The 19,003-nt window shown below is 42.5% G+C and overlaps 1 protein-coding gene across 1 annotated transcript; it reads left to right on the forward strand.

The window, feature by feature from the left end:
- The first annotated feature begins 1,011 nt into the window (after window positions 1-1,011).
- GPR68 (G protein-coupled receptor 68) lies at window positions 1,012-18,618 on the forward strand. Its single transcript, XM_081903454.1, has 2 exons — window positions 1,012-1,321; window positions 17,110-18,618. Exon 2 carries the CDS (start codon window positions 17,221-17,223, stop codon window positions 18,322-18,324), a length of 1,104 nt encoding a protein of 367 aa, XP_081759580.1. The 5' UTR covers window positions 1,012-1,321; window positions 17,110-17,220; the 3' UTR covers window positions 18,325-18,618.
- Window positions 18,619-19,003: the final 385 nt, after the last annotated feature.

Raw genomic sequence — 19,003 nt, forward strand, 5'->3', positions numbered from 1 at the left:
CTGTCATTGCTTTTTTTCTACCGTCGTACAACTGTTTCCCCCCTTGATTGTATTAACAACCTTATCAATAGAAACAGCAGTTGGCAAGCTTTCTGGTTATTAAATTAAGGTCTGTGTGTACTGTCTGTGAATAAAAAAAGGCAAAACAATATTCCCATGTTATTTAAAGGTGATGATATAAATATTTTAAATAAATTACTGGAATGCAAAAGAGATATTGCAGAATTACAAATGCATAACCAGAATTCTGAAGGGGGTAGTAGTCCCTGCTGGGGAAAGACTTAACACATTTGATCCTGGGGTATGAGCTGGAGGTATATGAGGCCAGTAGCTTTCTGAAGCTAAGCAGGTCTGTGTCTGTATAGGTGAATGACTCTGTGGGAACCACATGTTAGGTGTCATAGAATGATTTGTAGAGTTGGAAGGGACCACAAAAATAATCTAGTCCAGCCCCCTGCAATGCAGGAATATTTCACCCAATGCTGGGCTTGAACCCACAACCCTGAGGTGAAGAGTCTGACGCCCTACCCACTAAGCTATCCCTCAGGTCGTGGCAGAAGAAAGGAAGGGTAGAAATGTAAAGGGGAGGGGGATTTGGGCTTTTAATAACTACAATTAAGAAAAACGAACACTAATACCCAGCGAACGGCCTATAAATTTGCACCCATGGTGTAGAGGCAAGTGTATGTAGATAATTTCTGCCCCCAGAAAACTGGAACTCTGTGCCATTAAATCGGAAGCATTTCCTCACATAACACACAATTTATGGAAGATGTGTAAAAAGATTAGGAAGGTTAGGCACATTAATGGGGGATATGGTCTCCCCACATATGTCGGTTGTGTCCTTGGTTAGAGCATCAGCTTCAGAGGCAGCCTGCCACCGTCGACCAGATGCCAGGGAGGAAAAGCGAGAAAGGCCTCACGTCTCGCCTGCAGGCTTCCCAGGGGCACGTTGGCCCCTGTGAGAAACAGGAAGCCGGACTCAATGGGCCTTCAGTCTGATCCCGTGAGAGCTCCTCTTGTGCTCTCCATAATGACAAGAACGGATAATTGTTGCCTCTGCTTTATATATGGTACATTATAAAATGAATTTATATAAAAAAACTACACCAAAAGAAGACACAAAAAATCTCAATGACAAGAGCAGCAGCTAAGCTGCTCCTCCTCCTCCGTTTCAGTCTCACTGACAGCTTAGCTCTGAGCTGGGAAGAGGTGAGTCAGACAAGAGCTGCAGTCCAAGCAAGAGAGGCAGAAGCTCTGTGCTGCTGCTCAGGCAGTGAACTTTCACAGCTGTCCCTGACTAGAGGGTCCTTTCCTACAGGTGAGCCTTGCCTCTCTTTATGTTAATAAGTAGCTATGAAAATGGGTCAGCAGGAAAGCTAGGCAGTATATCTCGTTCTCGTCAATTTATTAAGCCTGCACGCACTTACCTGGGAGTAAGCCATGCTGGAAACTATTGGAACATCCTTCTGGATAGATATGTGTAGGATTGTGCTTTAATGCTCTTATATCTGAAAACTTTTTTTAAGGGTTGGGAAAGCAGAGCATCTAAATAGCTGTTCCCGAAATTTTAAAGGAAAGAGAAGTGGCTGTGGTTAAGAGTTCTCTGAAATAACCAAGCTGGTTTGTGACATTCAGTGAGGATGAATAAAATACTTAAATAGGTTGTAAGAAAAGATGTAACTGGTTTTCTTATCTTGATCTGGTTGTAGCATGGGATATGGCCCAGTAGGACTTATTTACAAGTAGATATGCATAGGATTGTATTGTAAAAAACTCATTTAGAAGATGAATGTATGTATGAACTTCAAAAGAGCACTTGCTATCAATGTTACCTGCTGTTTTATATCCTGAGGAAAAGACAAGTTTGCTAACTAACTCCAGGATAGCGACTAAAGAGCTTTATTGGAAATAGACTCTAAAACATTAGGCATGCGAAAAGCCTTACAGAAATATAGTTTTTTATCTGCTCCCAGGTCTTGTCTCTAGAACTCCCCAGCTTTCTGTAAAACCAGGACTAGAATTCTAGTGAACTGGAACACCTAAAACACAGACCAGACAGATTCCTTAACTTTACAGGGGTGCCAAACTGCTTTGAAAAATCAGGAACTGAGAAATATACACAACACCCCATCCCTGACTTTTGGGATAGCTGTCTGGGCTTGTGAACTGGTGTGCCTTACTCCCCAATGTGTCAGTTCCAAATTCCACCACCATTCTTCCCGTTGTCGGTCACTTAAGGAGTATGGAAAGAGAGCTGTAACTGGGGAAACCTTGAAGAAACCGCTCCCCTCAAATAAACAAGACCAGGAGCAGCAAAATTAATTTTTGCCTAAGGCAGCAATTATAGCCCATTCCTTCCACCCAGCATAGTATTATTGGTCTATGGGGCTGGTGCCATATCTCAAAACACATAGACTCATCACCAAAGAAGCCATTTTTAATTTTTTGGCCACAAGTTAATCCCGAGAAACCTTGAAATTGAGTGTTGGTTTCTCTATTTCGAGCAGCAGCACAATTTTTATTTGCTGCTCATTTTAAACTCGTGCTTTGTCACCTTCAGCATTGCCAGGTCTGGCCCAATATGTGCTCAAGTCTCTGAGCCATATTTGTGGGATTTCACTGCATGGGAAACACCCTTCCCCACACAGCTTACCAAACCTCTTTCCCCTTTCCAGTCAGATTCCTCTTTCAGTCCAATTTCTACCACAACACCCTCAAGGAGAGACTTGGAGGCGTTTATTTATTTGCCCTTTGTTCCATCAAGCCGGGAATAGACCTTGGCCAGCTCAATACTATAAGCTTTGCCTGTTGTCTCCCCGGTTCAAAATTACTATTGTTTCCCTCTCCTTTAGCTCCCGTCCAAGGGCTGTTCCAGATGTGACACATTTCCTCAAGGAAAAAATAATTGCGTGTCAGAAATATTGTGCAAACAGTCCGTGGGCCTAATTGCGTGAGAAGATTTTTTGCCCTTCTATTTTTGCCACACTTAGGTATACTGTGGGGACCAGGCAACAGGAAACTGTGGCCTCTCAAATAAATGTGTTTGCAGCAGGATGTATGTGAGATGCACGTATGTCAGGTCAAATGAGCTCACTTTGGGGTGGGGGGCAGGGGGAGAAGCTGCATTGGTGACAGACTCCTTTCATGACTTACATACATGTGTGTAGGGGAGCCCCGGGTGCACAGCTGTATGTACAGAGGGTTCTCTGTGACTCCAGTTCCCATCGGCATGGATGATGGTCAGGGATGATGGGCCCCACAATCCAACAATAGAGAGTCCCAGGTTCCCCAGCTCTGCGCCAGCTTTCCTCAACCTTCGGTCTCCAGATAGTCTTGGATTGCAAACCTCTATCTTCCTCAGCCTGCAAGGACAATGGTCAGAGACGATGGAAACTGGCGTCTAAAAACATTTGAGAACCCAGGCTGTTGTGTGTAATTGGGAACTCTTTATCTGCTGGGGTCTCAATCGTTTGTAGGGAGTCCTCTCTGCCTGCTCCTGCTCCTGTTTCAATAAATGGAGGACAAGTCCAGCATCACAATGTCCACTGTTCTTGCCACTACCTCACCCCAATGCGCAATCATTTCATACAGGAGTTAAGTGAAGAGTTTTGTCACCTCAGGAGGCAATATTTGCTTTCTAGGAGCAGCATGGGAAGAACTCCTGGTGGCGGTTTGGATATTAATGTATTTGGTAAGGTAGCTGACTCGTGTTAGAGTCTCTAGGCCTCAGTTGTGTTATTTTATTAAAATAAACAGTTGAGTTCCATCCGTAAGTAGCAGTGTCTGTATTTACTAAGAGTCTGAGGACCCTTCTGGCTGTTGTACAGAAGCCGTAAGGGCTATTAGCTCCTTCATTAGTGCGGGCGAGACATCAGGTTAAAACTGCTGCTGCAGAGGGATTTTGGAATAAAAGACAATCAGCTGTGCATATTCCCTAGCTGATTCTTACTGTAGTGACTACTGCTAATGGGTTTTGCAGTATTGTTGGGTGTGCTGCATTTTTAAAGCTGTATTATTATTTTTTGGGTATTAAGTCACCTTGTGGAAAGGTGTGATATTTGAATCCTTTTTTAAAAAAAGACTATTTACAGGTGTTTTACATGCCTTCTTGATGACCATCTTCAAATATCTGAAGGGCTGTCACATGGAGGAGAATTTTCTTCTGCTCTGGAGGGTAGGACTAAAACCAATGGCTTCAAGTTGCAAGAAAGGAGATTCTGACTAAACATTCGGAAAAACTTTCTGACTGTAAGAGTTGTTCAGCAGTGGAACAGACTTCCACGAGAGGTGGTGGACTCTCCTTCCTTGAAGGTTTTTAGCTAGAGGTTGGATGTCCATCTGTCATGGATTTATTAGCTGAGATTCCTGCATTGCAGGAGGTCGGACCATTGGGGTCCCTTCCAACTCTAAGATTCTATTATTCTGCTACACAAAAGTGCTTTTATGTATAAAATCTAAAATTTTATATTGTCTGCTGAATTAGAGGCAATAGATAGGGAAGGTCCCATGGGCTGTACTGAGGAATTTTGTTCTTATGAATACTGGAACAGTTTAAGCATTAAAAAAATACATTACATTAAAATAAATAAAGATACTAGTTTTGATGGGCCAAGCAGACCAGCCAAACACTCTCTCTTTCTCCTCCAACCACAGAGAGCTTGAGCCAGACCACAGAATTAGATATCTGGTGCAGAGTCCTACCTAAAAATGCCTGGAGGAGACATACTACTGCCATGGTGTTAGACCACCCTTGGATCAAATGGTACACCAAGCAGGGCATGTATTTGGTCCTCCTCAGTCTGCTCACTTTTTGAATAACTTGATTTTTTAAAAATTGCATCCTGAGCCCATTTCATTATCTTTTCACAATTTGTGGGCATGGTTTTACGCTTTCAACTAAGACAATAAATTTAAACACCTATGAATATGATTTCAATCAGTGTTGCACTATTCCCCATTAAATCAGAATCAGAACAGTTTGAAAAATAAGGCAGTGCTGGCCACATACAAGTCAAGATGAACTATTTGCATTACGGGTTTCAGCTGTTGAATGGACTGTTGAGTAGATAATCTGTGAGAGGAACCCCAAGGCCAGCACTAGGCTGCCTACCCCAAAATCCAGCCCAGCTAGGAGGAGCGGCAAGTTCAGAGAAAAGTGACCAGTCCTCAAGATGGCTAGAGCTCTGGGTCTGTACATAGATTAAGGAGTCAGTTATCTCTTGTGAGAACCTATACAGGCAAGAATGGGAGTTACGATGCAGGCCTAGATTTCCATTATTGGCTATGTAATGCCGCAGCTTAGCTTTCTCAACACAATCCCAGACACATCCTTTCAATTGCCCAGGCACATCTCCAATTAGTGACTAAAAATATGTTGCAACGTTAGAATACAAATGTGAACGTTTCCATGAGCAGCAGAAACCAACCTTTTCCGATCCAAAACCTATCCTTATTACTGCAACACTGGAACCATTAAACAAAACAAAAAATACCATCTCTCTGATTATTAGTTTTACTTTAGGTTAATGTACGTAGTGGAAGTGAGGGTTCCTTTATCTGTAATAGTGGCAAAGAAAAATAAATTTTAGTCAGTGGAACTTGGCATGAAGGGTCAAAGCAGGACCTATTAAGATATTTTCTTCAGAACTATTAAGAAACACATTTTTTTTTTGCCAATTTCTAACATGGGTCTAGGGGGGCAATGCAGGGAATTATAGGCCAGTTGCCTTAATTATAGAAAAAATGGTGGAAAACATTATTACATATAAACCCAGTACCCTCATACCTAGTATTGCTCAGAAATTCGAAGAAACCAAAACATCAGTGCAGTTTGAAACCAGCAGTTAAAATCAATGCTTAATCTCAGGAACTATCATGCAAAATTTGGTTACGGTCTCTTAAGAGGTGTCTGAATGCATAAAAAAGAGACAAGCAGCTTTCCAGAATTTATAGTAAATTATTAAATGTGCAAGTCTTACTGAAGAAGAATCAACATGGCTTGCCAGCCATTTAGAGTTCAAAATGGTCTTGCCAGCCATTTAGAGTTCTTGGAATGTGTCAATAACCATGTGGAGAGAGGAGTGATCTGACAGACCGGGAATGAGAAACCTGTGGCCTTCCAGATGTTGTTGGACTCGACATGGCCAGTGGTCAGGGATTAAGGGAGTTGTAGCCCAACAACTTCTAGAGGACCAAAGGTTCCCCCATCCCTGTAGTAGCAGACATTGTGTACTTAGACTTCCAAAAAGCTTTGGACAAAATCTCTCATCAAAAGCTCCAGCAAACCTAGCGCAGTCCAGGTGAGGTCACAGCTGGTACATCATATGCCTATATTGACAGAAGTAGTCAGGGTAGTGACAGCTTTCAAGTTGAGACTGAAGATTAAAGGGTCACATCCTGATAATACAGACATGATGCATGATCCAACTCTACTCAAATTGAGGAGCACAGAATGAGGATAAATTACCTGTTGATATGAGATGAAAGTTGGTCACTCTATGATTTCCCTTCCTCGCAGTATTTTAATTTTTACCCCCTTATTCTATACAAAACAAGCCATGCCCACCATTCTGTGTACTTTCATGTAACTCTTCAGCTATTTAGCAGTTGTTATGAATGGAAGCCCAGTCAACTGTTTCAGTAGCCTTTTATATCTGAATTTGCTCTTCTCTGGAAATCCTGCCTCCAATAGTTCTGTATGTCTGTTGTGGGTGTTATGATGCACCTTTAGGTTTCCTGCTGCCCTTCGTCTGAGCTTTGCTAACTGCCATTTTGCAACAGATCCTTAAAGCTGAATCAGACAGTCTAGGACCAGTCAGGAAAATAATTAGTCATCTACGTTTGTTCTCTTAAGGAACAAACGTCGGGTGACACAAGGCCAGCACAAGCATGCTGGTGTCAGAAGTATACCTAAATATCTCACTGAAAATGTCATAGAATTCTGGGACATTTTGCTGCTGTCCAGCAACTCAAAGTGTGGCTGCTGTCTGTGCCTTGTCCCATCCAGGGCAACGCAATGGCAGTCTTCCAAAGTCCTCTGTCCCCAATGTGGCTCTGGAAAGTGGTTAGCTATATTAAAAGAGATTGCTGCAAGGTGTACAGGCCGTGCTGTTGGAGAACATGTCCTCCTTCTTTTGTGAGGCCAGATAATCAAAGCACAAATGCCTTTTAGAAAGAAGGAGGGAAAGATGAGCAGGAGTGTAACACAGAGATGTACAAAATTAAGCATAGTGTAGAGAAAGTGAATTGAGAGATGTTTTCCCCTCTCACAGTGCTAGAACCTGGGGGTTGTCCAGTGGGCGGCTTCCAACATACAAAAACATAATAAAACATTAAATATTTTAAAAACTTCCCTATACAGGACTGTCTTCAGATGTCTTGCAAAGGTTGTATAGTTATTTATCTCCTTGGCTTGGGGGTCACATAACACCATACCCTCCAACATTCTCCAATGAAAATAGAGATGTCCCTTCCAACATTTCTCTGATGAAAATAAGGGGACGTTCTAAGGAAAAGCAGAACATTCCAGGATTAAATCAGAAACCAGAACTTCTGTAATTCTGGGACTGTCTCTGGAAAATAGGGACACTTGGAGGGTCTGGACATGTCCATATTTAGGGCACCATATCTAATTCTGATTGACCTGTATCAGAACAGTTACCTTAGAGCTGGGAAAGGTAAGCCAAAGGACGATTAATTCCCAACATATATTTGGATGGTAAAGTTCATCTTAGGTGACAGTGTTCAAAATGTCTGGATTCAGCAGCACCTTTTCAGTCTAACTGACTTTTAATACAGCATCAATGTTCCTAAGTTACACCCTGAGGAGCAATTTCCTTTTGGTGAAAGGCTTCTGTATGTGAGGCTTTTATCAGGAGGGAAAAATGATCTTCATCATTGGATGTTTGTTTATGAACATAATCTCTTTTCTCGGATGATTTACCGTACTGCTTGTGCAGGTTGACTGAGCTGCTGATAATTGGGAAGGAGGGAGAACCACATCCTACCAGATGAAAAATCAAGCAGATTTTTTGAATTTCTTAAGTTCTTTAATGACGTTAATCTTACGTTCTTATCTGATTTGGGGGAGGCAGTATACCTCTTTGAGGCATTAAATCTTAAGCCCAGGGGAGATTGCTTGTGTTTGTGCATTCTTGATTCTAATATACTGCTCTAGCAAAGTTACTGGGTTGTGTGGCATAGTATGCACATGCTTTCGATGGCCTCAGAGAAAAGAGACTAAAAGCAGCAATGGGAACAGGAATGGAGGAGCTTATGTGGGCAAACAATGTGGGCAGGGAGGTTGCAGGGTTGCTTCCAACTGCTGGGCATTTGAAAGACCTTTTGTTGCTTATTTCATTTATGCCACGGAATGAACACACACACACACCCAGGGGAGCAAACCAGAGATATTTCCAAATTATGCAGACTTTCTATACAGATATAATTGCCACTCCCAGCTCAAGCTCTGAGATGTTTAAAGGATGGCTCACAGACCCAGCCAGCTGGCAGGTGTCAGTACTGAAGGCCCCTGGTACCTAACTTGAGATTCCAAGTGCTGGAGGTCTTCTATGATCAATGTGATAGACCTACGCTCCTCTTTCCTGCCTAAGTATTTCTCTCCTGACCTGGCAGTAATAGAAGCAGCAGGGTGGGAGGAGAGAACCTTTTGGTCCGTTTCTTCCATGATTGCCAATCTAGGGCGGGGAAGGGGGGGGGGAATCAGTTGTGGCAAAGACTAAGTAGGTTGCCAAGCAAACGAATCATGCTCCTCCTCTAACCTGGAATGAGAGGCAAATATTTACAAGGGGAAGCAGAGATGGCATCCAGCTGACCTGTCCCTCCCCAGAGTCCAAATTACTTGCTTTTCCCTCTTCCCCATGAACCAAGTAACTAGGCATGTGTGAGGTTGGGATAACCCTGAGAATTTTCACACAAATACACCCAAGACCATAGCTGTCAATGTTTCCCTTTTTTAAAGGGAAATTCCCTTATTCTGAATAGGATTCCTCTCAAGAAAAGGGAAAAGTTGACAGCTATGCCCAAGACCCCAACAGTCAAATGTTATGATATTTATTAGGAATGGGTTTTTTTAAAAAAGGGGGGGGGGAGAAAAGACAGAAGAGAACAAACGGAAGAGGTAGAAAGTAGCTTCTAGAAAATAACAAAAACAACCTTTTAGTTCAAGTTTCTGCTAATATAGCTACTTTGCAAACGAGTTTCTGGACTGCTGTTTTCTGCCACCCAGTTACTGTTTTAATATGTCTCGCTTCCTATCGCATAACCTCTTCTTAAGTAAAGCCCCATCTGAACTAAGAGGGTTAATTGTCTTTCTTTGCCTGAGACCCAACACCAGTTTCATACCACCAACAGCTGACTACTTAGCATCAAAGGTAAAAATGCCATTTCCCCCAATAAGCGAAGTGTGTGGCCTTGGGGAAGCCACTTGGAACAGTTTCCGTTCCTCCTCTGTAAAATGGGGAAAATAGCAACATGCTCTTCCGAAGTTGTTGTGTGAGCAAACACAGTCACAATTGTGTCAAACACAGAGAGCTAAAATACATACCTCTTACGCAGCTGCAATCTTGGTCTTGTTTGTTTAGGCAGAATTGGCGGGCAGCATTCACTTAAAGAGCTTTTTCTGGTTTTGTTTGCTAGCTATATTTGGGCTTAATCCATGGTTCACATTACAAATTGCCAGCAGTATTACATCTGTTGGTGCAGAATTGAACTGAGAGGAAATGATTTGGTTAAACACAATAGCATCTGGATCTGGAGGAAACAGACTAAAGGGAACTCCCATTAAATACTTCGTTTTCACAGGACACGATAAAAATGGACTCAAATTATTTCCATTTGACTGTAGGCAGGTTGCCTAATGACCAGTCGTCTTTTCTGCAGGTAATTTTCCTTTGGCTACCTCCCAGATCAGATCCGATCAGATCAGAAGAATATTTATTTGCATCAGCCACGAGCCATAGCAATAAAATAAAATACAATGTACTGAAGATAGAGGTAAAAAATTAACTATACAAAATACATCCTGGAGGTTTACATCAATAATCAAATAATGAATCTTATTCTCATTGCCCCTGCTATTTTTTTCCTGCAGTTTTTGCTGTCACCTGGTTATCTTGAGCTACCTCCCATATTAGCCACTGTGTTGTAGCTTCTTCAGAACAGTAGTGGATCCTTCCAGAATACCTCAGGAGCTCTTCTCAAAATGGCACCATAACAAAATAGGGGCCCTTCACATTTAGGCATTTTGAAGGTGCTAGGTCACACAAGTGGCACCACCAAACGGATCTAACATGATCGAGAGTCTGGCCTCTACACTGTCAACATCCATAAACAAAACTACACACCCAAAAACATTTCAATATGCTTTTAGTTGTTGATGGTGGTCCGCAGTTCTAAGACTGTCTCAAGGCAAATCTAAAAAAATGTAGTATAAACACTGACAACTGGGAAACGCTATCCTGCGAGTGCTCCAGCTGGAGAACAGCCTTTACCAAAGGTGTCATAGGCTTTGAAGACACTCAAACTCAGGACACAAGGGAGAAATGTGCTAGGAGGAAGGCATGCTTGGCAAATTCAGACCATGATCAACTCCCGCCCAGAAACCAATGTCCCCACTGTGGAGGGATGTGTGGATCCAAAATTGGCCTCCACAGTCACTTACGGACTCATTGTTAAACAGTGTTTATGGAAGACAATCTTACTCGGCTACGAGTGATCGCCAAAGAAGAAGTAGTTCTAACATTCTTACTCCTACTGTGTTTTTGTCACCCTGGTGTGTGCTGCTATCTTATTTTATTTTAAAAAGACTCAAATATGTACATAGAAGTTGTAAGGTGGAAATGAAGGAATAACATGTTTGTGTAATTTTTGCATTAAAACTTTTGATCCTGTCGAAGATCTACACACGATGTAAGATAAATGCATTTTTTAAAATCCTGCAGCAATGGATTTAGTTGCTGCTTACTCTTACCTTTCTGTTTCATTTTACAAAAAAAGACCTTCCTAATCTAATTTGTGAAGTTTTGCAACCCTTTGGTTGTGCATTATTCAAGCTGCTTACCCTTAAATGAATTTGATGTGAGGTAACTTGTTGACGATTATCTCTTTGCTGAGGTGGTTCAGTGCATGTTGGCATGCGCCCAGTTCTCTTTTTAGTTGGTTTCCTGTTTAGCATTGGTTATTTAATTGCATGTTAGGAGCACTACATCCAGCCTTTGAAGCTGTGCCTAGTAACGTTCAGGTTCAGGGTTTATTGTTTTCTACAGGTGGCGCTGTGGGTTAAAGCCTCAGCGCCTAGGACTTGCCGATCAAAAGGTCGGCGGTTCGAATCCCTGCGGCGGGGTGCGCTCCTGCTGCTCGGTCCCAGCGCCTGCCAACCTAGCAGTTCGAAAGCACCACCCCAGAGTCTGCCAAGACTGGCCCGTACGGGCAGGGGTACCTTTACCTTTACCTTTAAAAGGAAACTTAATTTTCTTTGGATTTTAAAGATTTGTTAATGCTCATAGGGTGCTGTTGGTGGAAATAACACCCAAAAAATTAGGAAGATTTATTGAAATAATGTTATGCTATAGTCCATGGGTAGGCAAACTAAGGCCTGGGGGCCGGATCTGGCCCAATCGCCTCCTATATCCGGCCTGCGGACGGTCCGGGAATCAGCGTGTTTTTACAAGAGTAGAATGTGTGCTTTTATTTAAAATGCATCTCTGCATAGGAATTTGCCATGTAATTCTTTGGTGATTCTCATTATTTTCTTTTACCTGTATTTGCAAACTGTCCATTCAACACAGTTCATAACAGTAGGGAAAGATTGGAAACAGGAAATATGAATGGAGTCGCAGTGCAGTATTGTAGGGCTATACCCCAAGTCTGCTTTATACATTCTGAGAAATTGCATGCAAAAATACTGTCCTACCATTCACAGTCAGAATTGTCATATAAATAGTATGATACCTGGAAAAGGAAGCTGAACAGACAAGGGAAATTCCAAGTGCAAACAGTTCAGTCTCTTAGTAGATGCAATGAGTAATATAACATTTGGGGGGGATGACTAATTAGCCTCTTGTTTATGTTTCATTTAATCATTGCAGTAGTGTTTAAAGTCATCGTTTTCAGATTAATGAAACACACACAGTTATGTAATTATTTTGAAATATGTTGGGGTCAATTTCAATGCCAAAGGATGTAGTTCCTATTCATGGATGCCACCACAAGGCTTAGAATTTTTTCTATCTGTAGGAAACTGGAACCTGGAACAGGGAAAGCAGAGGAGGGCTCCTCCTTTCCTTCACGTGTTCTGGTCCTTTTCTTGCCAGGAAGAAGCCATGGCTGGCAATACTGGACACTTTGATTCCAATCAAGAAAACATTTGTCAAAGCTGTCCCATTGAAACCAATGGAACTTAGGTTCTTTGCTACTAACCTAAGTCCAACTGCTTTAAAAACGACTCACTCAGAATAACCTAAATTATAGCTAAAGGTAAAGGTAAAGGGACCCCTGACCATTAGGTCCAGTCACGGACGACTCTGGGGTTGCGGCGGTCACCTCGCTTTATTGGCCGAGGGAGCCAGTGTACAGCTTCCGGGTCACGTGGCCAGCATGACTAAGCCGCTTCTGGTGAACCAGAGCAGCGCATGGAAACACCGTTTACCTTCCCGCTGGAGCGCTACCTATTTACCGTATTTTTCGCAGTATAGGACGCACTTTTTCCCCTCCAAAAATGAAGGGAAAATCTGGGTGCGTCCTATGGGGCGAATGCAGGCTTTCGCTGAAGCTTGGAGAGCGAGAGGGGTCGGTGCGCACCAACCCCTCTTGCTCTCCAGGTTTCAGGAAGACATCCGCAGCCTAGGCAGCCCTGCGGGAGGTCCCGCAGGGATGTCTAAGCTGTGGATAGCAGCCTGCTTCCCGGAGCGTCGGGCGCCCTGAAAGCAGAGCGCCCGGCGCTTTGGGAACACATCCGCAGCGTGGGGAGCCCTGCGGGAGTTCCCCGCAGGGCTCCCCATGCTGCGGATAGCAGCCTGCTGCCCGGAGGGCGGGGCGTCCTGAAGCAGAGCGCCCCTCGCGCCCCGCCCCACAAGCTCGGGGAACAGCAGGGAGGCGCAGCGCCGCCATCCCGCTGTTCCTCGACCTGGTTCGTTTTCCCCGACCTGCTTTTGGGGGGGAAATAAAGTTAAAATTTTTTTCCTTTATTTCCCCCCCAAAAAAACTAGGTGCGTCCTATGGGACGGAGCGTCCTATGGGACGAAAAATACGGTATCTACTTGCACTTTAACATGCTTTCAAACTGCTAGGTTGGCAGTAGCAGGAACCGAGCAACGGGAGCTCACCCCGTCGTGGGGATTCGAACCGCCGACCTTTTGATCGGCAAGCCCTAGGCTCTGTGGTTTAACCCACAGCACCACCCGTATCCCTAAATTATAGCTATTGACTATTAATTCATTCCTTTCCATAGGTGGGAAAACCCCTACAAGTCATTCCCATGACTAAAGTTGTAACATGAGAATGCTTTAGATACACTTTTTCTTCGCCTTATTCACATGTAGCACTTAAGCAAACCATGGCTTAGCAAAAATGATCAAGCATGCAGGTACCTAGATTGAAAATAATGGCTATTTTGCCGGTTATACACTGATATGACTTAGTGTTATGGGTTCATGATGTGCATCCCTCTAAACTTTGGTTGCAATTTGTTGTTTGCTGTTAGCGAGACAAACCATGAGCCTAGGTAGTGTTCTGGGTAGTGCACCAGCAGCAGGAGAAGAGGAGGGGGAGAGTGGCTGTGATTTTTGCTCTGGGTACCTGCTGGCTTGCTTCTTCTTGCTGAGCTATAGTTTGGCATAGTGTTGCAGAAAAGGCCTCTCCAAAGAGTCCAGAATAGCAAGATCAGAAGTAGTGGTATATTTTAATTCAGGTAAGTCTTGTTAATTTGCAAAAGTCAGCATGGAATGGTGATGCCTCCCTTAATTACTCTCAGAGTAGGGATGTGGGCGGCAGATAGGTACCACTCCGGCTCAACCCCAGAGTCTTCCGCAACCGGACCTAATGGTCAGGGGTCCCTTTACCTTTTTGTTGTTTAGCCGTTTAGTCATGTCCAACTCTTCGTGACCCCATGGACCGGAGCACACCAAGCACTCCTGTCTTCCACTGCCTCCCGCAGTTTGGTCAAACTCATGCTGGTAGCTTCAAGAACACCATCCAACCATCTCGTCCTCTGTCATCCCCTTCTCCTTGTGCCCTCCATCTTTCCCAACATCAGGGTCTTTTCCAGGGAGTCTTCTCTTCTCATGAGGTGGCCAAAGTATTGGAGCCTCAGCTTCACGATCTGTCCTTCCAATGAGCACTCAGGGCTGATTTCCTTAAGAATGGATAGGTTTTATCTTCTTGCAGTCCATGGGACTCTCAAGAGTCTCCTCCAGCACCATAATTCAAAAGCATCAATTCCTCTGCGATCAGCCTTTTTTATGGTCCAGCTCTCACTTCCATACATCACTACTGGGAAAACCATAGCTTTTACTATACGGACCTTTGTTGGCAAGGTGATGTTTCTACTTTTTAAGATGCTGTCTAGGTTTGTCATTGCTTTCCTCCCAAGAAGCAGGCGTCTTTTAATTTCGTGACTGCTACCACCATCTGCAGTGATCATGGAGCCCAAGAAAGTCAAACCTCTCACTGCCTCAATTTCTTCCCCTTCTATTTGCCAGGAGGTGATGGGACCAGTGGCCATGATCTTCGTTTTTTTTATGTTGAGCTTCAGACCATTTTACCTTTTTACTCTCAGAGTCACTTTGGAATATTGTTCAAAAAGTTGGATTTGGGTCTTGATTATTTTTTGAAAGTGTACAATTTATGCCATGGATTGGTTGTGACCTTTAGGAAGTCAGCGTTCTCCCATTTTGGTTCCCCACCTGAAGAAACAGGGAAAAGTTTCAGATCAGGTAGGAAAATTAAGAAGCTGAAAAGCACAAGCAAAAAGGAGTATATGACTGAGAATTGCTAGTAATATTTGCCCTAATCAGGTTTCCAAAATACACAATGATAGTCCCATGCAGCAGAAGAACAGAGCTGCGTACATTTTCCTCGCCGCTGTGCACTGATGCTCTAGCAACGCTTGTCAGGGTTCACATTCATAGGGACAGCATACACGTGTTTAGCAGAATGAATGCCCTCAACCTATGGACAGTTACAGAGGAGCTACATGCAGTGTGATGGCAGATAATATTAAGCAAGCATGATCCCACTTCCCTCCTTAATGGGGTTATTGTAGCTTATTTTGCAGTGCTTTAATAGGGGTGATGGATACGTTACATAATGGTTATGGGGCTTACAGAGCAATCCTATGCATGTTTACTGAGAAGCAAGCCCCACTGTGCTCAGTTGACCTTTACTCCTGGGTAAGTGTGCCGGTGTTTATAAATGCACTAGTCAGAACATGGTACAGAAGTGAGAATTATTATTGTGACATGAAGCTAGCAGAATATTATAGTGGTCAGTCTGATTTGGAGGTATCCTAGTATTAGATTGTGCTTGAATATTATTCCGATGAGGATGCTGTGTAACACTCCCTTATTCCTAATGGCCATTTCCTGACACTGGAACTCTGAAGAGTACTAAAAAGATTGAGCTTATCTTCCTGCTTGCCGGTGTGTTAAACAATGGATGCAGCCTCCTACAGAGAAATGACATTCTTCAATATTTTCATCCCTTTGAACCAACACATTTGTACCCAAGTTTGTTTCTACAAAGGCAGATCTAAGGATGCTACAAGCTGCCTTTTATCGCCTGAATGTTCAAAGACAGTAGTTGAATATATCAGTACTACAATCGTTTGCCAGGAAGGTAAAGAGAGGAATTTATTCCTAACTTCAGGGGACTTCTACATCAGTGGTGGCCAGGATGCAAAGTACACAGGGATCCACAGGCTCTAGGGGCCCCGCTAAATGAAGAAATTGTCTTAGATTTTCACAGAAGGGAATTTTGTCATGTAATAAAATCGGTTCTGTTTTTTTCTCTGACATTAACTTTAATATTATAGATGCATTTATAACACATGCATTCTGAAGATATGTACTTCATGTTTCAGTAAATTGTTTCTCATAAGAGTTATTGCTCTCAAAAGACATATTATTGGATGTAGGTGTATAATCAAACTAAATAGGGGTCTCCAAATGTATTTAGCACTGAACTAAATCTGTTGTGGAGCGTCTGCAATTAATAGAAGATGTACTTTCCTGCTGTTTAATACTATTTTAGTCAAGCATGTTGAAAGAAAGAATAGCTTACTTTGGTTTCTTGATTAGTTACTCATTTTCAATCTTTATTATTCATGAGGGGTATTGGGGGTTATTGTTTTGTTTTTGTTTTTATATATGTTGTGGTTTTATTTTGTATTTTTATCCTGTCAATTGCCCTGAGATTGATTAACAACAACAACAACAACAACAACAACAACAACAACAACAACAATAAATGAATCTGTATTTTGATCTGGGAAGATTCTAACAGACTTTTAACAAAAAAAATTCCTTCCAGTAGCACCTTAAAGACCAACTAAGTTAGTTCTTGGTATGAGCTTTCGTGTGCATGCACACTTCTTCAGATCTGAAGAAGTGTGTATGCACACGAAAGCTCATACCAAGAACTAACTTAGTTGGTCTTTAAGGTGCTACTGGAAGGAATTTTTTTTTGTTTTGACTATGGCAGACCAACACGGCTACCTATCTGTAACTAGACTTTTAACAATTCTTAAAGGGGCCTCAGTACTCTAGGCATAGCTCTTCAATCAGAAAATACTTACTACCTGTAGGTAATCACAAAGTGCTGCTGCTCTGTATTACCAGTATATGCATAACTGGTAACTGCCAATACTAGTTGGATAAACTATAGTTTGTGGTGGATTTAGTGACTCCCAGATCTGTAACAATTATGTATTCCTTATTTATCCTTTACTTTTCCATGCTTGAAATCAAGAGAAAGCTAAACAAGATTATTTAATGTGGTAGAATTACAAATGTTTATGAACAATATTCTAGGTATTATTGTTGGTGCATTTCATTCAAAGAATGTTATTGTGCGTTGTTTCCCCCCATGCAGGTGTTCACAAGTACTGACACTGGTATGAAGAAAATGTAGAAAGAATGAAATGACAGACGATTAAAATTATGCCGGCCTTGCTGGGGCTTCCGTGGTCACTCTTTGCAGAAGATGGATAACTTTTCCGAGGACATCGCAGACAACAATAATACTCTGAATTGCACCATTGATCACACCATACACCAGACATTATCACCTGTGATATATGTCCTTGTCTTTGTGGTAGGACTCCCAGCCAACTGTCTCTCGTTGTACTATGCCTACTTGCAGGTGAAGGTCAAGAATGAGTTGGGGATCTACCTTTGCAATTTGACCATAGCAGATCTGCTTTACATCTTCTCCCTGCCCTTTTGGCTCCAGTATGTTTTGCAGCATGACAACTGGACCTACAATGAACTCTTATGCAAAATTTGTGGCATTGTCTTGTATGAAAATATTTACATCAGTGTTGCCTTCCTCTGCTGCATCTCGATTGACCGTTACCTGGCTGTGGTGCATCCTTTTCGCTGCCATCAGTTTCGGACAGTGAAGGCTGCCATGGTGGTGAGCATTGCCATCTGGACCAAGGAAATTCTGACCTCCTGCCTTCTTTTTACGCACGGTGAAGTGACTAAGGACTCGGAGAGCCATGTGGTGTGCTTTGAGCATTATCCCATCAAAACGTGGGAACACAACATCAATTATTACCGTTTCACGGCTGGTTTCCTATTTCCCTTTTGTCTGCTCATTTTCTCTTACTATGGCATTCTGCGAGTTGTCCGCAAGAGCCATGGCACTCAGAAGAAGAAGAAGATTCAAATTATACGTCTGGTGTCGAGCACAATTATCATTTTCTTGGTGTGCTTCGGACCATATCATGTTCTATTGCTGATACGCAGCATCTTTGAAAACAGCTGTGAATTTGCTGCCAGCATCTTTAACTTGTATCACATTACACTTTTGTTGACTACTTTTAATTGCGTTGCAGACCCAATATTGTACTGCTTTTCAAGTGAGAGTACCTATCAGTATTTTGCAAAATTAGGAGACACTTGTTTAAAGTGCCTAAGATGTATACAGACAGAAACCAAGGAATCCTACGCAATGAGTACTCCAGAAACTGTAAAAAAAATCCGGGAGCAGGCTGAGCTGGACCCAGAGTTGTTAACTAAGTTACATGCTCGTGAAGTGGAAGAAACATGTATCAGCACTTTACCAAAGGAAGGAGTGATCTAACGTCTCTGTACATTTGCTCACTTCCCTTTTTGGAGTATAGATGTATAGGAATTATTATATCTTGCAAAGAGGGACAATAGTTCAAAAAGGCAATCAACTGCACTATGCTGATATTCTTTTTTTTTGTAATTAGTTTTCATTCATTTTCAGCTTTAATATGTTTTGGTTGCATTGAGATATACCTTTGTTAACATCAGAGCATATGATATGCAACAATTTCATAAAATTAAAACAATAAACACTCAGATAAGCATTTCTGAATATATTAACAAAGTTGTGTCTAAGGGTATATACCAAAATATTATATATTTTGTATATATTACAATTATACAATTATATATTTTGTATATATTACAATTATTACAGATATGATATGATTTATAGTAACATGTATTGCTTAGATTGATGACCACAAGTTAAAGGTATTTTGTATCAATAACTGTCAGGGGTTCAGAAGGAGAGATACAGGAGGGGGAGCAAATGGAGAGTGAGGAGGAGGAGTACGAAGGGGGAGCAGGCAGTGACAGTGGCCAGAGTCACTCCACAAGCCTCTCTAGCGAATCGGAGGACTCACAGAAGGGAGCGCCAATGGCCAGAGCGAGGGGGGTTCCAGGGGGGAAGCCCCAGGAGGGAGGGGCCAGCGGGGAATCCCTGAGCAGCAGTTGGAAATCAGAACCAA

This window comes from Podarcis melisellensis (assembly GCF_964234715.1).
Source record: "Podarcis melisellensis genome assembly, chromosome: 1".
Taxonomy (NCBI): Eukaryota; Metazoa; Chordata; class Lepidosauria; order Squamata; family Lacertidae; genus Podarcis; species Podarcis melisellensis.